We start from the raw sequence: 27,803 nt of genomic DNA, 5'->3' as shown, positions 1-27,803 counted from the left end.
ATGCCTCAGTGCTATTATCTATACAGTATATTATATAAATATCTCCTTATAGCAGTAGTTTCCAAATGGAATGGAGTGCTAAACTAACTATGAAACTTACATAAAACAGCTTTGAGGATTAACCTGATTCAGCAGAACACTGAAAATTCCAATTTATATGGTCGACTATTCTATACAATTTTGATCCAGTTTCTAGTAAATCAACTACTAGTTTCAGCTAAAATAAGCTGCATCATTAAACTCAGGTTAATGCATTGCAGTCTGGGCAACTTTTGTAGTTGTACCGTTAAATGCAACATCCCATGTCATTCTGACAAGATGAGAACTTCAATGAAATGAATTAATAATCTCAAGTATTGATTAGGCTGAATTCCCTTTCCTTGTTCAGTACAAATATTTCCTGCATTCAAGTCTACAGTGTGCCCTTTCAGTGTCCTCCACTACAAATTTACTAAACACTGTCAAAATCTAGCAGTGCTTTGGTCAAAACAAACTATAATGCAGCAAACTTGACAGATCAAATATCAGTACTAACCAACTGCACTGTAGTGCATGTTTGCCTATGAAATGGACATGTGCTTAGTTGATTATATGCAGTATACCTAAAATAACCAAGAAAAACAAAATCAACCCCTCGAAGAAATTTAATTAAGCTTTCTAATAAACACTGCTCTTAAATCTGAATCAGTAAATATATACAAAATATACAAGGTTCCAGTTTCAAAACCATACACAAGCTTAGTGTGTATTTTATCAAAACTTTACATTACACGTAGTAAAGGAAGCCATGGCATCAAGGTTACCATTTGCATAACGTTAGTCTGGCATTTAGCTGCAGATAGCACGTTTTGTTTTCTTTGCATAATGAACATCAGCCTTGAGAAACGAAGAATTGCCTAGTTTTGGTGTCTCTTCATGTGCAAGGCTAAGTGGTCGGAACGGGAAAAACTGCGGTTGCAGACCGTGCAATGAAAGGGTTTTGCTCCAGTGTGTTTCCGGAAATGACGAGTCAGTTCATCAGAACGTGCAAATCTCCAGTCACAGCCTTCCCAGGTGCATTTGTAGGGCTTCTCCCCTGAAATGAAAAGGTGGAGCAATTACTTGACTGCTTTTACCAAATGAACCAGTTGGATTTCTTAAGGATATAGAATTGAGTAACATACTCCAATGTATTAAAAAGAAACACTTATCCATAGATTACATTTGTGTGTTTTTGTAAATGTTACAAAGCTCATCAATGTTCAGAAATTTGGGCTAATGTTTCCCCTTTTGCAACCTTGTCACTGCAGCTAGTTTTAACATTAAAATCAGACAGTTCAGCATGATAGGATTGAATCTGGGACCCTGTATAACAGAAGCACTGAGAATCATCAGGAACCTTACAGAATATTCTCAACATAATTAAATATTGTACCATATCAATCTTCAAGATACATATCTAGTATGCTGCAATTTCCAAAAAGCATTATTTGTCCTATTCTTACTCTTTCTTAACATTTACAAACTCACATTTTATTTTTTTCCCTTCCAATTTCCTCATTTATTTTTTTCCTTTCTTAAAAAATTAAGTTTAATTTGGATTATCCTGACTCATTTAAAAAAACAGCTTTTTCTATTGATCCATAGAACCTAACATTCAGTGAGCTGTGTGTGATTATTTCAAAGCTTCAGTAATCAGAGATTTTTTTTAATAAATTGGTCAAGCTTGAATGTGGTAAACACCAAAATAAGAGTCCAAATTTTGTACAAACTGATATGGAGGGCAATATGATAAGCTCCCCATACCAGCAAAACCTAATCTTTTTTCAAAACAAGAATTGCAGGATAGACTGTAGATTCACAAAGACTGATTATCTCACAAATCTACATATCATCTTGGGGGGAAAATGAAAATGTGTTGCAAAGTGATGCAATTGTAATAAAAATATTAAAAATAATCCTTGCATTTATTACAGCGCCTTATCATGTCTTCGAGACTTCTCCAAGAAATATAAACATCTGCATTTCATACATGCATCTATATTTGTATCTGCAATACAAAGTGAGCCTCGTGTAAAGAATCCACTTAAGAGTTGATGTTTACATCAGTATCCAATTAACAAGTATTCAGGATGACTAACAGACTGGGTTCGGTTTTACAGTATAAAGCTTCTGAATGACTACAGACCTAAGACTCTGGACATCAACATGCAAAGTTTCAAAGAACCAAGTGATTCTGATTAAAGTACAATTCCAGAAACATTGGTATAGTATCAATATGAAAAGTACAGCTGAAGTTATTGTATTGAACTTGGACAACCACAGCACAAGGTAGGAACAGTGCAAGAATTCAAACCAAATTCTCTCCACAACAAAACACTTAACTGCAGATTATTTCTCACTGATCGGTGGTAAATATAAATTCAGGTTCAAAACCAAGTTAACTATAGTTTTTCAGTAGGTTTACTGATAAGCTCTAGAAAGAGACAGCATTCTTTAGACATGATAAAAATCTGTTTTCACATACTTTTCCAGGTCTAATATTTCACATACAATAAGCATAATGAGAGATCAGTTGCAAAATGGAATGCAAGACATTTCTCTGTAGACAATGTGGCCAAGAAACCCTAGTAAGATCAATAGGAAACTGTTCACTACACCAAACAACCAAAGCAGCTTGACACTGACAGTGTGTCTGCACACAGCACGTCAAACTAAGTGGCAGCAAACAAAAATTGTTATTCAATTGTGTTTAATGGTGTTATGGATTCTAACAGTTCAATGAAGAAATCAGACAATAAATGCTTTGAATGATAATTTGTAACCTTCAGTGGACAGTTTTGATCTATAAACACGGGTAAAGAATGGAAAGATCAAGCAATTTTCCAACAAGAATGAAATGTGATCAACATAAGGTGACCCTGGGATATGATAGGATGTAATATCCTATCAGCAGGCTGATCTGAGAGCCACAGGCAGCAGACTGTCAAGCTTGTCAGCACACAATCACTTTTACATTACACAAGAAGTTACAGTTAATCTGATAAAAGGAGTAATGGTTATTTCAGCAAACAAACTTCTTGAAAATGCAGTTAAAGGGAAAATGAAAAATTCTGGCTGAGGGTAGAACGTGTTCATACTTTGGGGAAAAAAAAGAAAATTTCACAGTAAATTTGTAACCTGTGGACTGAGTTTATCCAAACACCTTGCGGTACATTTGTTCTGTGGGAATCCCTCTGGCATCAGTGAAGCATATCCACCCACAGAATGCTGCTCAGCCAGGACCTAGAGGATTATGCTTCAGAAGTTAGGAGATTCAATGCGACACAAAACAGAACAAGTACTGTATTTACCATTCCTGATTTCTGCCAGTAATTTCTTTTAACATTTTCAGAGTCCTTTCAGTTCCACAGGGACGGGAAAAAGGCCACAAAAACAAGGATATTGTTTATTTCCCCCACCCCACACCTCGGGGCAAACTGCTTGGGAAAGACACTTTGTAGAATTGGTGACAAAATAACCTCTCCTGGTCTCAAAACTTGGTGACAGCTTAATCAGTTTCTGCAAAGTACAGTTTAAGGATGTGTGCAAACGGTCATAAAATTGGACAAAATAAGCAGAATGGTTTATATATTAAAAAAATTGCACCAATATATCTCAAAGCACTTAATAGCAATTATGGTCAAGTGACCTTTTTTTCCCTAAGCAAAAATGGCAGCCAATTTGTCCACTGCAAGATCCTATAAATAGCTGAGATGAATGTTCAATCTGGAGGAATTCTAGCCAGGTTACCAGGAGTAAATCCCTTCTTTTTTCAAATAGTGCCATGCAATCTTTAACATCCAATTGAAGAATATGCAGATGAGACCTCAGTTTAATGTCTCACATGACAGACAGCACCTCAGAAATAAAAGTGCTCCCCCAATAATGTATTGAATACTCAGCCAAGATTGGGGCTTAAATCCACAACATTGCAACGGCAATTTAAGTAAATTCATGCTATAATAAAGCATGTTATAATGGGCTGTATTGTAAAAACTAGAAAAATTAGAACAAAGGGTTGATAATCCACAAGTACAAAGGAAGTAGCCAACAAAAACAGCACCAGGTTTCAACAAGAAATTTTTATGACACAATTTGTACAAAAGCGGAAAAAGAAAACACTTGCAGCACCACAATTACAGCATTATTGGGCAACGGAAGCAACAAAAAAGTCATGATTCAATGACCACAAAGACTGTACACTAAGCACCTCTGCCCCAATTCACTTGTATCAGCCCGTGGCAGAGAGCAGATGTGCTCACCACAAGTGGCTGCTATAGGTTCACATCACCCTTTAACAAACCTACAAATGATGCTACATCTTTGGTTGTAAGCCAAGGCCTGTTTGAACAATGATATTTATGATTACTAAATCATGTTTACATTAATTATGGTTTGTGAGAAGAAAACAAAACCATTCTTTTTTTAAACAAGATACATTCCCAAGATTTTGCAATGTTCAAAGAAAAAATTGGAATATATAATTTTCTATCATGACATCTCTACGCACACAGTCGCAGTATAAACAGTTGGGTCCTGTAGCATAGTGGTCAGAGCACTCGCCTCACAAGCAAGAGGACCTTGGTTTGATTCCCGGCCAGGGTTAATTGTTCCTTAAAAATATTTTTTTTAAATAATAATTTGGTCACTCAATCCACAACTGTTTGTAGGACACAGCTGTGCACAACTGGCTAACACATTTTGCCCACAGATTATACAGTCAATTCACCTTACAATATATTCTGTGTAGCACTTTGAGATGTCTCAAAGACCCTATATCAACTGCAAGGTTCATTTATTATTATAAATAATAGGTCACATACATTTCTATCCAATACTAGAAAGGTTAAAATTTAGAGGAAAGGGAAGAGATTTGGACCCATAACTTTCTTGACTCAGAAGCTATGTTGGTGCCAAGAGCTCCAGGATAAAAATTAACTTTGAAAGCTGTCAAGTTCAATTTACACAGAAGCAATGAAGTAAATTTTTTCGCCAAGTTGATCCAAAAATAAAAACAGTCGACTTTCTTCATACTGTTACACAAGATAGACCAATATTGTGAAATGGGATTGATTGTTCCACATGATATACATTTCATTACATCATGTTTGCATCCTGCACATCAAAAGGATAGATTAGCAGATTGATTGCAATTTAATTAAACATTTGGCTTTAATAAAATATTTTGAGAAAACCAGACATGCAGAACAGACAGGTTAAGTTAAAGTTAATTATATTTTAAATAACCAGCAGTCTCTGAGTCTAATCTCCTAAATTGCTCTAAATTGATCCTCCTCTGTAGTTTGCACTGCACATTTTGTTCTGCAACAGCTCCACAAAACGATAGCTATTTGTGTTGACTCAGTATCAAATCTTCTAGATGTTACCAGAAATGCTACCATTAGTTTAAAAAAAACGGAAAGCACTGCAGCTGTTTAAAGGACAATTCCCCATTTCCAAAATGAGGATAAAGTTTACAAATAGAAGTTAGTTGAGTGCACACATAACCCCTCAATGGCCCCACATCATCTTCTCTCTTACACCCACCCATTACCAATACCAACACCAAGCAACTGCATTAAAAAAATACAAGACTTGAGTCTGTTAGTGCACCATAAACAGCCCAAGTAAAAGGAATCAGGTGATGACCAATTGTCTTACTTCTTCCTAATGTTTAATCCCTTCTGCATTTAATAGTAAATAAAACTATGTTTACGTCATGTCAATTCCACAATGTTCTTAGACAATTCTAGGGCACACAACATTCAGAATAATTAATACTAATAATAATAATCCTTGCATTTGATATAGCGCTTTTCACGTCTTCTAGACGTTCCAAAGCGCTTCACAGAATATACGGTAAAGTGAATTGACTGTATATTTGTGGGCGAACGCGGCAGCCAATTGCGCACAGCAATGTCCCACAAACAGTCGTAGATTGAAAATGACCAATTTATTATTGTTTTTGTTTTTTGGAGGGATTATTATTAGGCGTGTGGAGTAGACAGAGGTAGACAGGGATAGAGAGAGACAGAGAGAGAGACTGAAAGGCACAGACTGAGAGAGACAGAGAGATAGAGAGAGAGAGAGAGATAGAGAAAGACTGAGAGACACAGACTGAGAGGGAGAGAGAGACTGAGTGTGAGAGAGAGAACAGAGAGATACTTAAAGACAGAGAGACTGAGAGAAAGACGGAGACTGAGTGAGAAAGAGAGACAGAGACTGAGAGAACAGAGAGAACTAATCTGTAGTGCCAACAACGTATTGAATTCCACCAATAGTGAACTACGATTTTTTGCAGAACAAATTGGATCAACTTAATTTGAAACTGGGCAGTAGGAAGAGAAGTATGACATAGACTGAAGCCAGTATAATTGTATTTGTTGAAACTTGTAATTCTGTGTCAATTCAGGCCTGTACTGCACTGGAATGTCTCAATTCTACACCTCATCTCAAACCAGCATTCCTGAACAGGATATTCTCAATGGTGCAACTAACCACTGTGCAATCATTGCAGTTTGTTTTGCAAATCTTCCATTTCCTCTGTATTTTTAATGCACATTAATGCAGATAAATATGATTTCTAGAAGCTACGGTAGAACTAGAAAGATAAATGAATGAACATTTTGATTTGGTAACTTTTAACCACTGAATTTCCTTTTAAACACTCACATTTTCCATCAATCATCTGTATAGAATTTATTTTGCAGTTGAATTTAAGATTTTCTATTCCTTTTGGGGCCTTCCCATGGAACACATCATCCTGAGCCAAGAATCAATGCCCTCCCAGGGGTTCCGCTAACGCTTTGAAACAAATCACGATGAGTTGTGTAAGAGCAGCTGAGAGTCAATACGCCCACTGATCTTTCTTCCCTCCTGTAGCAAAACATTTGGCCTCTGCTCAGAATCTCCTCGTGCAAGTATGGCAGAGATCATAAACTCAACATGTGCAAGATTGCTGGTATGAATCTGAATTTTGCCACTACTTGGCATACTTCAACTTTAAGCATAAGCCTTTAGCATAGTTCACTGTCCTGCATGCAGATTATTGCCTTAACTTCCTACTATAAATGTTATGATTACAAAGCAGTTTTAAAGAAACGCACAGAACCAGGCAAACATGTTTATGATTAGAACCCAATCTTAACACGTTTAAACTAATGAAGGTCTCTGGTGTTGGAGGAGTGGCAGGAGACTGGATCTAATTCTACAATTGCCGAGTGCAAGAGTTTAGGACAAAGGCTTATTTTAATTAGCTTTCTCATGGCTTCAATGACAGCCGAGCAAGTGTAGAGACCAGGGACTATTAATTTCCTTCATAAAGAAAAGGTGGAATGTAAAACCGCAGACACTTAATATACATCAAGGTTGCTGACTTAACATACCTGAATATAAACCACACCACTGGAGCTCAAAGCTATCACAATTTTCATTATTTTCCTAGACACTACTTCAAAACAAAATGCTTGAAAATCCCACAATCTCCCCTTCCAAAGGAAAAAACGCTTTACCCACATAATTTGTTGCTTCAGAATGGTGTTTAACTTCTCCAGTTAAAAATCACAACCTCATGACAGTATTCCATTCCTTTAAATACACTTTCACTATGTGAAAAACTGCACTTAGGTTTCAAATGAAATTAAGATGACATTATTCACAAGCTTTCCACCCCCTACCCCCAAAGTTATGTGTCACAGACATGATTAAGGCTGACTCACCAGCACTATAACAACACCTGCAAAAGGAGACTGACACAGTACTCTCCAGACTGCCAGAGAACATAGTCAAGTTCTATCCAACAATTATTATTTGCAGTTAATTCTGCAGAGGAAGCTCTTAAAATAAAACCACTGATTTTCTGGCAGTCTAATGGTTTCAGGACATCTAAAGATTTTCAAGAAACAAAGGATTATTTTCTGACTGTTTTGACGCCAATGATGGACAAGGCGCCTCAGTGCACTTTTGAATGACACAGAGTATCATAGGAGGGTCACAATACTCTACTTTGATAAAGATATTTTAATGCTGACTTACACGAATAGCTTCCATAATTGCTATTGAAATGTTATCCGTCTACCAAAGCAGAACAGTCATTCCCAGAAAAGAACTGCTCTTAAAGTTTCAGCTAAACTTTGAAAACCTCAGATTATACACAAAGGGAAACATACTGTTGAGCTATAAAAACAGAAACTAAAAACACAACCATCAATTTCCTTTATATCTCTTGAAAATGTATGTGTTAAATAATATGAACATAAATAACTCAAATTATTGAAGAAATCAACAGTTTAAATTGTAGCAATTACTTTTGCTTTAAAGATATAATATTTTATGTGTTGTAAGGTAAAGCACAATCGATCCATACTTAAAGGACTGTCTCCACTCTATTTTTCTGGTTGTCATAGAATAAACAACTGCTTAAAAAAAGCCCAGTTGGACTACACTTGCCATTTAAAATGTATACAACATTCTCTTTACATCTTTTACATGAAGGGCAGCAAATTAATCTGGTGAAATGAAGATAGCCGCTCTACATATTTACAAAGTATACACACGGAGTTTTATTGAAGGTTCAGGATGAAAAGCCTGTTTTTTCAACAATCTTGTTTTTCCAGAATTTTCCACATTATAACTGTTTCTGTACAAGTACATCTGTAATAGACTAATAACCCTTGTGACAGAATAAAAACGAGCTGAACTGAAGTACATACAGATGCAAACTAACTCACAATTAATATTTTAAATAGGTATAGCAGCTAGCTTTAACCTTTATTTCTTTTGAATTTCAACTAGAGGTATCAAAGAATCTCCTTTCAAAGAAAAGCTCAAAACCTAGCAAATGAGTATTTGCATACATTGTAAACTCAAACCTGGATTTGCACAGACAGTTACATTTGGGACAGCCAAGTTGGTAACATTCTTGTTTCCAAATCAAAAGGTTGTGGGTTCAAGTCACATTGGAGATGATAAAATTGTTTACTCACTTTGTGGCTGTTTGTGGGACACTGTTGTATGCAAATAGGCTACTATATTGCCTACAAATACTTAGTTTACAATAATTCATGTGAAGTGCTTTGAGACATCACAACAACACAACAAGGACTACATCAAATGCAAGAATTATTATAATTTCATATTATGAAACTAATATTTAAAATTGGAATTTCAGGTCAAAGGGTTTTATTTCAGGAATAATGGCAGATTTATAATCAAGTTTGAAATGGACCTGAACAGCTGTATTTATTATAATGCGGTAGTTAAACCACCAAAATAATTCCATCCCCAGCCCTAAAATCTAATCTCGATGTCTGTTCAACGCTGATCCTACTTGTTTTGTTTAAAATCTCAATGTTTTACAACAAAATAAGATGCAAGTGGAAAGGAGGGGGAAGCTCAATAGTTTTTTTTTTAAAAAAGCATCATCTCCATTCACATCAAATTCTTAACTTCTACCATTGCCCTTGTTTCTTTATTCTAATACTTAATACTGTACTGTGAAAAAGGGAACCTTCACCACCCTCATCCTTTTTTTTGCACTACATTTTATGTTATCTACAGAAACGGGTCACAAGTTTAAAATTTTGATTAAAGTTTAGAATTCTACCCTCAAACTTGTTTAGTTTAATATTGAGAAGTACTCAATTTTGCTTAGAGGCACTGTGTTTCCACTTGTACAATAAGTTTGGAAGGTCATGGTGAACCACATATCTAACAGAAGCAAGTTCACTCATATACACTTATTATTCTATTCTTCTCCACCACCTCCCCTCTCAGTTCCAACTTCATGGTTCTGTGAGAGCTAACTATCTCCAATTGAAAGTCAACAAGAACAAGGGCCGCCTGCGTGGCTTCTATCAGCCCTCCTTTTCACTATTCATGGATGCACTCTCCACCACAGTGAGTCAGTATGGAACCTTGATGTCTTGTTCGACCCTCAACTTTAAACTCCACATCAATGCCTTAACATGTTCAACCTTTCCTCACCTCTATAACATGAGCTGCATCCATGCTTTCATCATACCCAGACTAACTCCCTGCTTGCCTAACTTTCCAACTCTTCCTGGAGATTATTCAGAACCCTTGCAGCCTCTGTCCTCTCCTGCACCAAGCCCAATGAGCCAATCACTCACATCTTCGCTGGCTTCACTAATTCCCAGTGGATTGAGTTTACGATTCTCGTCCTTACTTGTAAAGCCTTCCACTGTCTTGACGCTCCCTACCTCTATGACCTGCTAAAACCTTACTAACGATCCCGCTTCCTCTGCTCGACGGGCAGTGACCTGCTCCATGTCCCCCCTCCCTGTCCATCCCACTATCAGAGATCAGGCTGTCAGCCTTTCTGCCCACACTCTCTGGAACTCCACACCCTTCCTTGCCTCCTTCAACATCCATATCAAGACCTTCCTTTTCGACCGTGTCTCTGGTCATCTTTTCTCCTCCAGCCCTCTCTGATCCCGCAGCTCGGGTTCAAACCCCTCATTGTCCAGTGCCTTGGGACATTCTCCCAACATGAGAATAAAAGTGCAATTTGTTGTTGATCTGCAGGTGAGCCAAACTTTCAAAGCTCAAATTGGCCTGAACACTGAGACCTGAAGTTTCATCTCGTCTCAGTTTACAAAACCATTTTATTTTAGTATGCAAGATCAATGGAAAATTCTCAAGTTCAGTCTTAATTTGTAACTGGTTTTCTGCAGGTTTTTCCAAATTAAGACTGGATTTAAAAAATGTTTCCAATTTTGTGCAAAGCTGAATTTTAAGGCAAAATGGTCTTATACACTAAGACAAGGTGAAATGTTGGGTCTCTGAGGAGATTACTTTTTTTCTAAGATCCACTGGGTCTTTGTCTCATAGTGCATTGTTTTCAAGATCCTTCTTTCAATTTTTAAATTTGTATCCAGCATACTCATGTAACCTTTTCCAGGTCTATTTTGCTGATTGGGCTGTACCCTCCAGCTATTTAAGGATATTTTAAGTCAACCAGTCTTCCATTCTTAACGTGACTTTCATGATTCCTTTCTATCACAATGGGTTTTAGAATTTGAGTTCATGACTGGGCATAAATAAGCATTTCCATTAGATGTGAAAATCTCTATATTGCTTCTACTTCCCCACATTACGATAACATACCCGATGACTTAAAAATGTACCAGTTTTACTTTACTACTCATCGCTTGCTAGGGTACCTCAGGCCATAGGGCACAACATAGCTCAAGGGAAATTCAATGGCCCTTCAAAATTTAATTTAAAATTAAATAAATTAGAAATTGTATGTTAGGCCTTGAATGCAGTCTTAATAGGCATTACTATATGATTTGCAGCAACTACAACAACAAGTTTGCATTTATAGAGTGCCTTTCACATCGGGAGGACCTCCCAAGGCGCTGGACAGTTGGGTCGGGACCCGAGCAGGGGGAAAATGGTCAGGGTGAGGGGAGGGAAGGAGCGAGGAGGGGGTAGAGAGTCGAGAGGGGAGGTGAAGGCACAGTTGAAGAGTTATCACTATAGTATTGTTGTGCAGTGTGTTCTCCCTTTATACAAGACCAAGCAAGTGAATCAAAACAGTTTGTGCTCAGGTGTCAACCAGCTCTTGTTTTAAACCCAAACACTCTTGGGTATTTTAATAACAGTAAACAAAATAAAAGGGTTCTTACCAGTGTGAGTTCTCAAGTGTGCTTTTAAGTGGGAACTCTTAGTGTAAACCTTAGAGCAACCTGGAAAACAAAGAACAACCATTTGAGTGTATATTTGACGAGACGCCAAACTACTAAAGTGTGCAATTTAATAATTCACTGGAAGATCACATCAATCACCTTTGCAGGACATGCATTTTAAACGCCACATGTCTCCACAACGCATTCATTTGGTTTACTCGAACATCTGAAGCAAGCTGCTGCTTTTAGATGTACACCTGCACATCTTCAACTACTGCAACTGTAGAATCCTACTCTTCACATGCACTCTATTAAGTACAAAATACAAGTACTATATACAAGTACTTTATTCAATAGGTACAATAAATGGTCATGCACAAGCCAAAACACTTCTTTTCATAAAGCCTATTGTGTGGGAGATGTAAAAGAAAACCCTTCAATATATCATAGTGAAACAACAATGATTTTAAAAGTTACTCATATACACAAGAAGGGGGTGGTGGGGGTGTCTTTCCATCACTGCAACTACAGATGTAAACAAAGTAGACAATATTAACTATCATATTATAAACAAGCTGCCTGTCTGCCTAAGAGACAGGTATTAAAGAGCCCCAAGCCTGCAAAAACGTTTTATTTCAACCATTAACTCAGAAGGAAATTCATATTAAAATTTTAAACACAAGTTCAAAAATAAAGTCTATGTCAAGAGGAACTAACCTTTAGCAGCAAAATAATTTCTTGTATTACTCACTGAACTTTCCATTTCATTATTACGCATTTTTCCCCCCCCCCCAGTGGTTAGCTGTTCCTCTAATCCCAATGCCTGCTCCTTTATGCATGATCCCCAACCCCCACGTACCACATTTTCTACTTAGCATAACAACCGTGGCATCCAAGTAGAGTATTAAGCCTGCTCTTAACTACACAGCATTAAAATCATTCAATTTACTTCAGTAAAAAGTCATACATGAAAAAAAAGTAAACAGCATAATTTATGTATATTTAACGCAAAACATGTTCTGATCATCCCTGGCACTTAAATAAATGATCAACAAGATAATAACCAGAGGAATGTAACAACAGTCACAGCACTTTCTCATGAATCATTAGACATAACTCAAGACAGATTGATTAAACTTTAGTTTTTCTTCATAGCCAAATATCTCATAGAAACCAACTATTTGGGGTATTGAATATCAGCCACAAAACTAATGTCAAAGCTAGTGGTGTTTAAAACATTTATTTTGGCAAATGCATCAATTCAGTATGGGATGGGGCAGCATAGAAGGCAATATCTCAATGGTTGGTAAATTGCCAATGGGAAAATCCCACTGAGTGCATCCAAGCTAGGTCAATAATTGTACCAACCAGTAGAAGTGCGCAAACTTGTCTAGTATGGGGCTTCTGAATTTAAAAGAAGAAAAATAGCAACATAATTTTCATGTCATGTGTCTACTATATTGCAGAGTAATTCCAATTAGAATACAGAATCTTATTCCAAAGTAGTGGTAACATTTCTCTTCCTGCAGTATTGAATTAACTGTGAACTGGTCTTCCAGTTGATTGGGGCGGGGGGGGGCGGGGGGGGGGAGAAGAGAGAATTGAGGGAACCAGAGAGACAGAGATTAAGCGAGGGAGTGAAAGTCTCAAGGCACATGGCTGCATAACACAAAGCATTTTTTGTTAAGTGTAGTAACCACAAGTATTCAATAATATGAGCTACCTGGAATATGTTTCAAACCATAAAGCTAAAAATTTGAGACCATCAAATGTTCCCTGTAAGGCAGGCAACAGATGTTACCCTTATGGAGAAAAATAGCAATCTTACAAGAAAAAGGTTCACCATAAAATGCAAGCATTTCAACAGTGGAATGTGCTCTGAGATAGTTATTGAAATTTAACAGATGTTTGCATTTTCCTATGAAGTCTACTACAGACATTGATTGTCCATGCATTCACAACATAATGTAAAATATATAACTTAACAAATGGCCAGTCAACACAAAACTATTCCATAATCTGGTGGTGAGGGAAACGTATTTCACATTAAAAATAATTTCTGTTGAAGCTTCCCAGTTGGTTCTGTGGGCAAAGCCTTAGGAATGCAGCATTAGATCACACAGATTAAAGAGACACAAGTTTTAATGTCTGTGCTGCTATAGCTGATCTCCCTCAATGTTAAAGAGGAAGGAGTGATGGACAGTCTGTGACCCGCAAGTCCATCAAACAGCTCCCCCATCCCACCCCCAGCCCCTGAACCCATTGCATGGTCAGTAGTGTGTTGTCAATTGTTTCTTGAATGAATATGTCAAGATTTATTTCTCACTTGGGGAAATGGCTTGCCAATACTAGTGGAGACAGTGCAATGATGACTTTCAATTTCAACACAATACAAATTACATTTAATATTTTTCACATTGTGAGAATATCTCATGGTGCTTCATATTGTTGGCTGGGGATCTGAACTGGCGGGTGCGAGCCAAAGAAGGCAAGGATGGGAAGGGGGACCGAAAGCATGATCAAAGAAGTCAGGTCCTGAGATGGGCCTTGTACATGAGGAGAGAGAAAGAATTGGAGGGACTCCAGGATGGTATTCCAGAGACTGGGGGCACAATGACACTGTAAGGCAAGAATAGAGAAATGGAGCGGCAGAGGAGAGAAGGAATCTTCCCTTTCAAACATTTAAAAACAGTACAGGAAGCAACTTCACCGACACAAACATTTCAGTTTGCATTGAGCCTGTAATTGTCAGAATTTATCAGAGGATAATTTGGTTTATCATTCAGAATTCAAAGAGTGGCATTTCATGACTTAATTCACCAATAGTAATTCCAGAGTCACTAACAGGAAACCAGTAGTTAATTATTGCTAATGCTAAAAAGCAGCAACGAAAGCACCAGAAGTAGATTGGGAGGTTGACGTACTACTAGTTAAATGGGAATCGGGAAAGCAAACGCAGAATAATATTTTCAGATGCATTGAGACAACAGAAGAGGATACAGGTTCAGGGTTGCAAAGGGCAATTTTAGGACAGACACCAGGAAGAATTACTTTACCCAAAGAGTAATTAACAATGGAACAGGTTACCAGGAAGTACAGTTGGTACCAAGATTTTGAGACACTTNAAAAAAATCAATTCAATGATGGGAGGAATCACTGATGGGTATTCTGGAGGATTAGACCAAATTGAAGCTACCTTGTGATCATTGAATGGTCACCACTGAAGTTGTTCTACTACCAACAATTAAGCATGTTCCTTCAAGAATTGCTTATTTTTGGCTAATAATGATATAGTTCAATGGAACAAGACGGCACTGTAATTGTAACTATTCAATAGAAGGAATTGAACAGATAACTCAGAGTAAAAAATAATTTGAATTGTGGCATCAAATGTCTGTAACCAGATGCTGTTCTCCAAATATAGAGCAAGCCCATTATAAAGGAGTTATGGTTTAGTGCGGGTTCACTTATAGCGTGTGTACAGTTCTATACCAGAAACACCTGTTTTCTGGTGTTGACTGACTGGTGTTAACACCAGAAAAAATGGCCATCTTCTGGATCTTCAGATCACCAACATTACTTCCGACATGTTTGTGCACATGTGTTATCACAAAGGAAATTATGTCAGTGGCACTTCCTGTGCATAACGTGTCTGTTGCAGGTAATGATATCAGTGAAGGCCATTATAACACAATGTGTATTATGGATCCAGGACACCACTTGATAAAGGAAACTGTGCATGAGCAAAAATTGTTTCAATTATAATTATCATTATTAATAATAATCCTTGCATTTGGACTGCTACTATGGGATATTTAACATCTATCTGCACAGGAAAATGGGGCCCCGGTTGTAGCCGTATTCAGATTGTTCAGCTTTTGAAGGCAGTCAGTGTCTACAAACCTTTTCTTTGGCCTACGCAAGCTCAATAATTAAATACTGATGTTAGCCTCTGTGATAGTCACATCAGATCCATGTCATTCAATTCAAAATAGCAGAGCCACAAAGACAAGCCAACATTTTGCTATACACTTTGACAACGTGGTGGTCGTAAAAAAAAAAGAAAAAAAAATTGTCCAGCATCACTTGAAACAGTATCTTGGGATAAGTTGGGACAGTTTTCCAGCGGATTCAAACCAACATGCAAACATAATGCAACAAATCAGTACCAAGTCAACACATGCAATCATTACAATAGGCTTCAACTGTACCTGAATTAGGTGATCCAAAATCCTAAAGATTTATAATCTACAAAATTTAACAAGTATAATGTCTGTGCTTCCTTTGAACTAGATGCTAATCTTTTACATATATGTGTGTATTTTAATATAAATCTTGCATTTATATAGCACCCCTCACGCAGGGTAGCGTCCCAGAGCGCTTGTCGTTTTCCCTGCTTAAATAAAAAGATTGGTTAGTTTCTTGCTCTATTCTCTTGTACAATTATAAATTGATCTGGCCTACCTTGGAAATCACAGTGGTGAATCCGTCTCTTCTCCAGCTCTGGGTTATTTCTCCGGTTGTACTTCACTGCATGGGTGCTTTGCTGTGTTACTTGTAAGGTTGTAGGAAGGGTGTGAGGTAGAGTAGGGGACCCCAATTTGCAAGCAATGGAAGCAGCATATGATGGAGGTGGTGACAGATTGTGCATCAGCTCCGTTTGTCTGTCTGGGCTTCCAGGCTCAGAGTTTGGTGGTGAAGGTGGGAGGTATGCGGGCTGCTGTGGGAAGAACTGCGCCGGTACTGCAAATGACCCATGCGAAATAGACTGGAAATGTTTAATTGCAGTTTGCGGACATAATGCAGTGAGTGTATTCATGCCGGTCATTCCTGTAGATATCCCCATGGCAGCTGTATTACCTTGTGTGTGGATCGCATTAGAAGGGACCCTTACCAAATCCGGGGAGCTCAGTAACTGGTACAACTGACCTTGGTGGGGAGAAGGAGGCAGATGCATTTCAGGAGAAGGGAGCTCCTGTTTAATAAAAACATCGTTGACATCCACAGATGGTGACGTGTTGAAAACACTAGTGAACTCCGGCAAGGCCTGGGCAGTTGTGGTTCCACTTGGCTGGGTAAAAGCTGGTTCTGCATCGCCATTAAGCATGGACGGTCTTTGCGGCTTATAAAGGCCAGTTCGTAGGTGAGTGATGTCAGGCAGCATTATGTTAATGTTTAAACTGTAAGGTGATGTCTTCTCTTCCTGAAAAAATTCATCCACCACTGAAGCACTATCTCTTCTGTATTTCTTTTGCTGCGGAACAGGTAGTAGCTGGGGCGACAGATACTTTTCCATCTCGCATCTAGTCTGTTTGGAAAGATACAAGATGCAATGAATATAAAAATATAAAAAGGCAACACCTTCCCTTAAAACACAAGCACATTAAAAGTGGAGCTCAGAAAGTTTCAAAAGCAATGCTAACACAAAGTTATTACAAACAAAATAGAACAATCACTTCCTACAAGGTATCTTAGAGAGCTACCAAAACATTTATTTTAATACTAAATAAGGGAGAATTCATCTGTTTTAAACAAATTACATTAAAGGAAATAATGCTTCTTACAGATGCCAAAGCACAACTCATATTGCTCGGTTACAAAAACGGCTGGCCCAGAAGAGACTTTATAATTCTCAATAAAATCCCATCATTAAATTCTCAAACTTGGCAAGACAGCTACTTATAAAAATTGCAAAATCTTGAACATTGAATGGTGAAAATGGAAGGCTTTACAGTTTTGGCCTAAAGCTTTGCCAATACACACACAACTACCTTTCAAAGCTGCAATAGTTTTCTTATAGCATCTTGTGTTAATTTCTGACTATTAAAAACTCATGTCAATAACAGAGTGCTAGAGGCAATTTATAGATATGAAATAAGTGATGTGGAATAAGCCATATATAAATGACTGAATGAAAACTTATGGTGGATTAAAAAAAACTCACTGCATGTGGGAAGCTAATTTAATATAAATTAATCCTCCCACTCTCCAAACACAAGCTACCTGGACAGCTCCAACAAGGAAAACTGGTCGGGTCTACGAGAACTGAAGTGAGTATCATCTCAATTAAATGTGATCTCACTTGTAAAGTATAGCAGAGTATACAGGAAAGAGCTGTTTATATTTCTGCATTGTACTCAATGTAACAAGAATTATCTGTATCAACCTTGATCAAAATGTGTCCACAAAGATGTCCTATAATTTAAACTGTGCCAATTTGACACTAAAATAATTTAACATCGATCCTGTTTCTGTAGAAAAAGTTTCAAGATATTTTATCACTCTCTCAAAAGATATGAGTTAAGACAGTAATGGCATCACATCACTCACTGCAACTCGTCAATTTTTACCTTAGTTTTCAATCAAAAAGATTAAACTATGAAAATCACATTGTCAAAAGTTTACTATAGGGCAGACATGCCAACTATTTCAATGCAAATATACCGGGGAGCTAATGTGTTATCATCTGAGCTGGGTTTTCACTGCAAACAGTTTAGAATTCAAATGAACCACAACAAATGCTCCAACATACACACAAATATAAAATATGAATAACATATTTATCAATACACACAACTCATCTGTCGAATTTTTTTTAAAAAAAACTGATTTCCAAGTTCAACTGATAGCATGATTATCTCTGGGTTAGAAGGTTGTGGGGTCAAGCCCTGGGACTCGAGCTTGATCTATGCTGGGGAAGTGCAAAATTATGGCAGGTGCCATTCTGCAGATGAGTTATTAAATAAAGGTCTGATCTATTTGTTCTTAGATGAACATTAAAGATCCCATAACCATACTGAACAAAAGGAGTTTTGTCTGGTGTCCTGGACAAAAATGCTCCAGATAACTTCACCAGGTAACTGGCTGTTTGTGGGAGCTTCTTAAATAGCGAGCACATTTGTCTGCTAACAATAGTCAATACACTTGATCTTTACTGCAAAATGCATCAAGTATTCTGATGTATAAGGCACGATAAATAAAAGCAAGTTCTTTCAAAGACGACAAATAACATAACATAGTACTTGCATTTTATAGCAACTTATCACAAGATTCTACTGTACAGTGAAGTGACTGTATTTCTGGTTGATTACAGCATCTAATTTGTACAGCAATGTCCCACAAACCACCATAAAGTGAATGACAATTTTATCTGAATGATTCTTGGTCAGGATGCTATGATGGTCCCCCTTTTCGAATAGTGCAATAGGACCTTTGAGGTTCACCTCACCAGGCAGACAAGACCCTGATTTAATATCTCATCTGAAGCACAGCTGCTCTGACAATACAGCATTCCTCTAGAACTGCACTGGAGCAGCAGCCTAGATTATGAGCTCAAAGTCCCAAAGTGGGGCTTGAGCCCACAAGATGTCAATCTATAGAACAAATTTAACCAGAACTAAACTTATATCTAAATCATAGTCCATTATAGACCTATAGAACTTTTTTTTAAATAAGCAGAACAGTTTTATAAAAATGGTGCAATAATGTAAACTGCATGCTTAGTTTAGTTTGTTGCAAGAAAATAAACAAACTAGTCTGCATTCTGATAACAAAAACCTCAATTGGGAGACAAATTTTCTCTATATAGGTGCAGATATTCGAAGAGCTGAACTAACCGCTTTGTAATGGCTTGTAAAAGTTAATGTTTAATGAAGTCGATACAGTTCCAGGAATGAAAACAATAAAGGAATAATTTTTAAATGATGAGTGTGCTTATGGTTCAGAAGCTCATGGGTCACAAGAGAACACATTAACTGTTTGGCTGTAGAAGTTTTCTTCAATTTAAAAAAATATTTTAATGTTTACTTAGATTAGTACAATTTGAAAGAATTCTGTTACAGAATTTTTTTAAAAAGTTAGATTATGGTTAGCAAACATTTATATTTAATTTTCTAGGATACAAACTTTTTTAAAAAAACATTAGAAATGCTCTTAATTGTTTTCCAGTATTAGTAGCTGAAGCAAATTTGATAGAATATACAAGGATAAACTGGCATATGCAATTACCTTTAAATAGAGTAATCATCAGAACACAACAGTAATACATAAGATATTTTTATAGATGACAGGTGCATAATTAGAAAATTCTAGCCAAAATGAGGTTAAGATAACAGTTTCTTACCCTCTAAAAAGACTTATTTGTGATTGTGGTATGGTGCAATGGGACACGAAGGGTAACAGGCGACCAAGAAAGAAAGTTACAGGACAAAAAAAGTTACTTTGATCACTGGTGAGCAATGTATCCAAAAGACAACCCAAAGTTATAAGCAAAAAGTAAACTTGTACATTAAAGCCAGCTATAAATTTCTGAAAAATGAAAAGTACTCTTTCCTAAACAATTGGTGCTAAAAATATCCGATTAAATAAAAATACTGAACACCCAACCAAGCTTTATAATTACATGAAAGTTAAAATGGTGCATGTCACCTTACAGAACCATAATTCGGAAAGCATGGTGCAGCCGATTAATTTGCTTTCAGAAAAAAAAAATGGAATAAAATGTATAAGGATTGGGCATTTGTTATTGCAAGTACAAGGTCAAAAATAGCTTAACGGTGTAAAATGTAGTGACTGTATTGTAGACAAACATTGATGCATATAGCTCTAGTGCTGAACAAGATAAAAAGTCAGTTTACTATTCATTCTGCGGACTGCAGCGCAACAGTCAAACACACCCATTAAATTGCTAGTATTAAAATGGACTGACATATATACATAGATTGTCTCCCTCCACTTTAGAAACTTGTTTCCTATTCAAATACGTTTGACAGTCAGCTCCAATAAAAGTACAGGTGGATTACAGAGGAAGAAAACAGAATGTTTGATAGACAAACCCACAACTCCACCATGTACATGTACCAATCTGTGGAAGGTGTTAACTGAATCTGCTAATTGCTTTTTAGTCAATAACCAACTCAAGTGTCTACATAATACACTATATAATAATCATAAAAATAATCCCTGCATTTGGTATAACCCCTTTCACATCAAGAGGATATTGTAAAACTCTTCATAGAATATATTGTAGAGTGACTGTACTTTGTGGAGAAACACAGGAGCGTAGACAGACCGTGTTTGCTCAGGAAGAGAGTGGCGAGGTCAGTAATAATAATAATAATAATAATAATCCTTGCATTTGATATAGCGCTTTTCACGTCGGGAGGACGTCCCAAAGCGCTTCACAGAACACACTGTAAAGTGAATTGACTGTATATTTGTGGGCGAACGCAGAGGCAATTTATTCATACAGTTAAAAAATCTCAGTTATAATAATAATCCTAATATCTGGTATAGCACCTTTCACGTTGGGAGGATATTGCAAAGTGCTTCCCAGGATTTACTATAAAATGTAGTGACTGTATATTGTAGGCAAATATGGTTGCTGATTTGCACACACCAATATCCCAGAAACAGCCATGAAGTGAATGATCAATTTTATCTGGGGGATTGTTGGCCAGAATAATCTTTTTGAATAGTACCATGGGATCTTTAACATCCACCGGCACAGAAGACAGTTTATTGCCTCATGAGAAGGACGACTCCTCCAACAATGCAGCACACCCCCAGTGCTGCTTTGGAGTGTCTGTCTGGACTATACAAGTTCCAAAGCCTAACGTGGGATTCAACCCACAACCTTCTGACTCAGAAGCAAGAGTGCAAAGCCACTGAGCCAGGAGAACACTAATATGAACACAGGCAAACTGTCAATAATATGTGACCGATACACTGCCTTTTTCACACCACAACTTCAACAAAAATGTTGTTGATTCTCTGTACTGTATTTAAAAAGTACAGAACTTGCATTACACTATATGTCAGGGTAGTATCCATTACACGTGGACACTACCCTGACATAATTTAGTATTAATAACAATCCTTATATTTCATACAGCACCTTTCATATCAGGAGGACAGTCCAAAGCATTTAACAGGATATACTGTAAAGTGCAGTAACTGTATGTTTTGGGAGCAAACACAGCAGCTAATTTGCCTACAGTGATGTCCCACAAACAGCCATGAAATGAATGACATTTGGTTTGGGAGATTGTTCACCAAGACACCAGGAGAAACTCCTTTCTCTTTTCAAATAGTGCCATGGATCTTTAACATCTACCTGAATACACAGACAGAGCCTCAGTTTAACTTCTCATCTGAAGAATAACATCTCCAACCCTGCAGCACTCCCCCACCAATGCATTAGTGTCAGTTCCTTGACCTGATATGGGGCTTGAACTCACAAACTTATGACTCATAGGCAAGAGTGCTACCTACTAAGCCAATCTGACACGTAATCATTCCTACATCCAGGATGAAGTGAAAAGTCTGCCAGACATGCTATTATTCAATAGGAGATATTCCAGATAGCTGTAAATCTCATCTGGAGGCAACTGCTATAATATGTTGAAATCCGTATCAGGATTTCAGGGATGATCCCTAACTCTAATTATGTTGATCTGGGATTGCCATCCTTCTCACTCCAGAAATGAAACTTAATTCGGTCCTGTATTGAACTGAAATATTTAAAACTGCACCATAACCCCATCTTATAGTTCTCATCTAGAATTGGGTAGGATCAGATCCTCACCCAGGACAAGTTAAGTTAACCGATGACAGCCTCATCATGCTGCATCTCTGGCAGAACATCACATGCTCAGAATGCCTGCCAATGGGCAAGACATTTCTAAACTGGAAATACTTTTTAATTTGTTAGAAATATCCTAAAATTTTACAGAGGCAATCAACTGAAAAATCAACACTTAAACACTCATGCCAATGACCATTCTTGATTCACAGGTTCCTTGTAAACTCTGGAATGAAACAAATTCATAATATGCAGCCATGCTTTCCCAGTTACAAATTTGGTAATGAACACTTGCACACCATTTTGAATTTATAACTTCTTCTGTGAATCCTCTCTACTTTGTAATCCAAGGAGTAAAATTGAAAATAAAACTAAAAAAAATCCTGCAGCTTTTACCTCTGCAACAACTTGCATTTATATACCACCCATCACACAGGGTAAAGTCCCGGAGTGCTCGACAGTGGTGGAGTCTGATCCCGAGCCAGGGGGAAGGTGACCGTCAGCACGATCGAAAAGGAATGTCTTTAGGCGGGATTTGAAAGCGAGGAGGGAGGGGGCAAGGTGGAGGGATTGAGTTCCAGAGCTTCGGGGCATAGTGGCTGAAAGCATGGCCACCGATTGTGGAGTGGAGGGGGCTAGGGATGCACAGGAGGCTGGAGTCGGCCTAGATGAGGCAGCGGGTGGTGGGGGGTAAGTGAATCGGATATGTAGGGAGGTGCAAGAGCATGAAGGGATTTGAAAGCAATGTGGCAATGGAAGAAGATCGAATGGAAGAAGACAGCAGGCACCACAGAAACAGCATACCTTCCCGTTCTTAATATGGTATATTTAAATACACTAGTCACTTCTCCATGCAATCTGACCTTATTGTTTGTGATTCACTATTGGAATGGCTAACGCTGACCTGAAGTAGCTGATGGCATGCAGCCATACTTTTTAATAACCGAGATCTATCATTACACATGAATGTTTTGCAGCTTCCAAATCTAACAGACAGTTTTATTTGTTTGGGACTGGATTGCAAAGTCATCTGCTTCTGGTACCAGGAATTAGCAGCCACCTTCAGCATACCAGAGACATTTCACTGTACTCTCACAACAGCAACTCTAAATCTGGTTACTTCTTATTCCTTCATTTTTAATTTGTTCATTTACACCATATTTGGCTTATAAACGCATAAGCAAACATTCACATTAAAAAGAGGCCCTTTTATTTTTTAAAAAAATCTATTTTGTGTAATGTTTCCATACTGTAGCACAATTAATAACTATTAATTAGCTCTAATTTGGAAAAAAGTTCAATATGAATCACACTAATACACAGGAAGCAGCCATTAGACATCACACACCCTTGGATATTGTTGATACTCTCTAAGAGGCGCTCCTAAATTCTAAAGATTTAAGAGTTCAAACGAAATTCCACATCAATTCGAAGTGCTGCACAAATGCGGCTTTCAGATGCACTTGCAGCAAACCATCTTATTTGCTGCCTTAAATAAAACTCATGCGAACTGAACCGCACAGCAGTTGTTCAAATGGTTTCCAAAACAGATCAAAATATCCAAAATAGAAAACACAATTTGGTAACAGCCTGAGACAAGGACCCACACAGTCTGACTGACAGCCTGACTGGGGGTTGACTGACTGACTGAGCGTTGACGGACTGACTGGCTGGGGGTTGGCTGGATGGTGGGGTGGGTGGGGGCTGGCTGGATGGTGGGTGGGGTGGGTGGGGGCTGGCTGGATGGTGGGTGGGGTGGGTGGGGGCTGGCTGGATGGTGGGTGGGGTGGGTGGGGGCTTGGCTGGATGGTGGGTGGGGTGGGGGTTGGCTGATGGTGGGTGGGGTGGGGGGTTGGCTGATGGTGGGTGGGGTGGGGGTTGGCTGATGGTGGGTGGGGTGGGTGGTTGGCTGATGGTGGTGGGGTGGGGGTTGGCTGATGGTGGGTGGGGTGGGGGGTTGGCTGATGGTGGGTGGGGTGGGGGGGGTTGGCTGATGGTGGGTGGGGTGGGGGGTTGGCTGATGGTGGGTGGGGTGGGGGGTTGGCTGATGGTGGGTGGGGTGGGGTGGGGGGTTGGCTGATGGTGGGTGGGGTGGGGGGTTGGCTGATGGTGGGTGGGGTGGGGGGGGGTTGGCTGATGGTGGGTGGGGGGTGGGGGGTTGGCTGATGGTGGGTGGGGGGGGGTTGGCTGATGGTGGGTGGGGTGGGGTGGGGGGTTGGCTGATGGTGGGTGGCACAGAGTCATCAGAAAAACATTTATCAAGTACCATTTGGGAGGACGGATGTTACATTCCCCCCTGAGCTGTGAAGCCCCGCACACACGCCGAGCACAGCACAGCTCAGCTCAGCACAGCACAGCTCAGCTCAGCACAGCACAGCACAGCACAGCTCAGCACAGCACAGCACAGCTCAGCACAGCTCAGCACAGCACAGCACAGCTCAGCTCAGCTCAGCTCAGCACAGCTCAGCACAGCACAGCTCAGCACAGCGCCGGACAGGACCCGCTGACTCATGGAAACTCCGACCATGCAGTGTCCCCAACAGTGAAGCGCTTTAATTCGGGTCCCCCCGCAAACCCTGACAAGGTTGGCAATGCGGTGCTGTCCCGGGGCGGACCGGGGCCGGTCATACACCTCCCAGCTGTCGGGGGCGCATTTCGGTGCCGTGGGTTTTGGGAAGTGCTTCAAAGTGTTGGGAAGATCGCTCTCCCCCTCTCCCTCTCCCCCTCTCCCCCCCTCTCCCTCTCTCTCTGGCGGATCGATGACTCGCCGCGTGGGCGAAGGAGGATCAGATGCTTTCAGCCGAGACGTCAAGTGCAACACCAGCTGCAGCTTCCCAACGCTGTCCATCTCAGCCAAAGCCAAAGCCAAAGCCAAAGCCCCCATCAAAAATAAACACGAGGCGCACCCGCGTCCTCTGTGTCCCTCTCCCGCTCGACGGTGCAGAGGGAACGAGACCGTCCGCACGTCCTTCTTTACCTCCGGCCACACCGCACCCTGATCCTGCAGGACATTACCCCGCGGTGGGCAGTGAGAGCGGGTGTGTGTGTGGTGTGTGTGTGTGTGTGTGGGCGCTATGTCCAGAGCTGTGCCACATGTGCACAGTGTCAAAACAATACTCAAACTGCTGGGGACACGTATTACAAACCATTTGAGTAACCCCCCCCCTCCCTCCCCACCACACCACCACACCTCCCACACCTCCCTAATGGTTTGCAATGTAAAGCAGAGGTGCGGTGACCTCCCAGCACAGGCTCCCCTCCAGCCAGTGCAGTGCACAGTGCAGTAGTCACATCTGGAGACCATCACCAGGTCAGGGACATCCCGAGTTACACACAGCAACAGTCCAATCTCTCGCGTTCCCTCCTCGCTGCGAAATTCAACAGCGAGCGGATGAGTCGGTGGAGGTTTTGCTCATTGCTCATTGCAATACTTTTGCCACACACACCCCTCGACCCGAGTGCTCCATCAGCTGAGCAGAGCGCCATGACCGAGGTTTAAAAAAAACCACCCACCGGGAATGACAGCGACTCCAACCCGTTCAAACCGGAGCACCGGAGGGATTCATTCAACTTCCACACCTGAAGCGTTTTCACACACACACACACACACACACACACACGTTAACTTTACTTCTCTCGCTCAGCCTCTGTCCAACCCACACACGGCTTTTTTTTAAAGAAAAAATGCACACACCCAAGACTTTGCGGTGCAGGACTTTCGGATGTTTGTAAAAGTTTAAAAACTTTCACTGTTGCGATAACTTTGCTTTCTGCGCGAGACGTCCCCCGGGCCGGGCCGGGCCGGGCAGGAGCTGAGCCGAGCCGAGCCGAGCTGTGCTGTGCTGAGCCGAGCAGAGCTCACACATAAACAAACCTGTCCCAGTCACAGCTGTGAGGCGCAGCTTTAGCTGAGTTACAGCGAAGTTTGCTGAGTTATATCAAGTGAGGAGCTGGGGCTGGGGGGGGGGGGGGGGGGCTGGTGGGGGCTGGTGGCTGTGGGTGGTTGGTGGGGGGTGGTTGGGGGTTTGGTGGGTGGTGGGGGGGCTGGGGTTTGAGGGTTGGGGGGTGGGGGTGGTTGGTGGGGGGGCTGGGGGGGGTTGGTGGGGGGGGGTTGGTGGGGGGGGGTTGGTGGGGGGGGTGGGGGGGGGTGGTGGGGGGGGGGGTGGTTGGTGGGGGGGGGGGGGGTGGGGGTTGGTGGGTGGTGGGGGGCTGGTGGGGGGGTGGGGGGGGTGGGGGGGGGTGGGGGGGGGGGTGGTGGGGGGGTGGGGGGTGGTGGGGGTTGGGGTGGGGTTTGAGGGGGGGGTGGGGGGGTTGGTGGGGGGGTGGGGGGGTGGGGGGGGGTTGGTGGGGGGGGTGGGGGGGTGGGTGGGGGGGGGGGGGTGGGGGGGGGTGGGGGGTTGGTGGGGGGTGGGGTGGTTGGGGGGTTTGAGGGTTGTGGGGTTGGTGGGGGGGTGGGGGGTGTGGGGGTGGTGGGGGGGTGGGGGTGGTTGGGGGTTGAGGGTTGTGGGGTTGGTGGGGGGGTGGGGGGGTTGGTGGGGGGGATTGGTGGGGGGGCTGGGGGTTGGTGGGTTGGTGGGGGGGCTGGTGGGGGGGTTGGTGGGGGGCTGGTGGGGGTGGGGGTGGGGGTGTGGGGGGTGGTGGGGGGTTGGGGGTTTGAGGGTTGTGGGGTTGGTGGGGGGGTTCTCACCGCTCTGGGCTGTACGTACCTGCGCCAGGTCGTCAACATGACTGTCCGGCAGCATCCTGACTGCGGGACTCTTCACGTCCTCAAACATCACCGCCCGCTCGTCCGAGTGCAGCCTCACGGGCTTGAGTTGGGTGAAGACCGGCTGCTCGGGGCCGCCTCTGCCCGCGGCCAAAGTGCACCTCAGGCCGCTGCTGGCCATCTGCTCGGGGGTGGCGGCTGCAGTGGTATTGTCGCTGTGTGAAGCCCTTCTGCCCTCCGGACAGGGACGGGAGCACGAGGTGCTGGACGCCCACCGGCTGCTGGTGCGGCGCTAATGCCGAGCAACTCACTCACAGTCCCCGACTTTGAGACACCAGCGCCCGGGGCGGTGCGACGGACAGGCGGACCGGCCAATCACGAGCCGGGCCCACGCTGACCGACGTCCCACGCAGCCAATGGGATCGTGAGAGCGGGAGCGGGGCGGGGACTAAGTTGCTGGGCTGCACGGATTGGTGGCGGTGTCGCGCAGGGCGGGTCGACCTGTTGTTGGGCTCTGCACTGTGTTGTGTACCTGCACTCCAGGTACAGTCTGTGGGAGGGGAAGTCACCACATAATGCACAGCAGGTGAATAATTTTTCTGACAGAGAAGGGTCGGGTTCTCTTTTAGGTGCTGATACACTTGCCGTGTATTTATTGCCCTAAATAAATAAATAAATAAATAAGGGCGAAACCTTGGGCAAGTTTCCTTACTCCACACAGAGCCTAATAATAATCCCTCCAAAACCAATAATAAATTGGTCATCTTCAATCCACGACTGTTTGTGGGACATTGCTGTGCGCAATTGGCCGCCGCGTTCGCCCACAAATATACAGTCAATTCAC

At 41.1% G+C, this 27,803-nt stretch overlaps 1 protein-coding gene across 1 annotated transcript; it reads right to left on the bottom strand.

Annotated features, from left to right (window-relative positions):
- Positions 1 to 27,116, bottom strand: LOC103176889 (Krueppel-like factor 5). The gene is made up of 4 exons (XM_007890737.2): positions 26,961 to 27,116; positions 16,137 to 16,980; positions 11,673 to 11,732; positions 1 to 1,075 (listed from the first exon to the last, which is right to left on the bottom strand). Exons 1-4 carry the CDS (start codon positions 27,027 to 27,029, stop codon positions 897 to 899), a joined length of 1,152 nt encoding a protein of 383 aa, XP_007888928.2. The 5' UTR covers positions 27,030 to 27,116; the 3' UTR covers positions 1 to 896.
- Positions 27,117 to 27,803: the final 687 nt, after the last annotated feature.

This window comes from Callorhinchus milii, unplaced genomic scaffold, assembly GCF_018977255.1.
Source record: "Callorhinchus milii isolate IMCB2004 unplaced genomic scaffold, IMCB_Cmil_1.0 Scaffold4, whole genome shotgun sequence".
NCBI classification, from domain to species: domain Eukaryota; kingdom Metazoa; phylum Chordata; class Chondrichthyes; order Chimaeriformes; family Callorhinchidae; genus Callorhinchus; species Callorhinchus milii.
The sequence above is the reverse complement of the archived record's forward strand: the minus strand, read 5'-3'. Positions and strand labels throughout refer to the sequence as shown.

Excerpts from the sequence above, each read along its gene's own strand:
- LOC103176889 (XM_007890737.2), bottom strand. The coding sequence starts at position 27,029 with ATGTTTGAGGACGTGAAGAGTCCCGCAGTCAGGATGCTGCCGGACAGT. Across the intron at positions 16,981-26,960 it reads ATGTTGACGACCTGGCGCAG|ACTAGATGCGAGATGGAAAA; the intron begins GTACGTACAGCC and ends CTTTCCAAACAG. Across the intron at positions 11,733-16,136 it reads TCACCACTGTGATTTCCAAG|GTTGCTCTAAGGTTTACACT; the intron begins GTAGGCCAGATC and ends TTTGTTTTCCAG.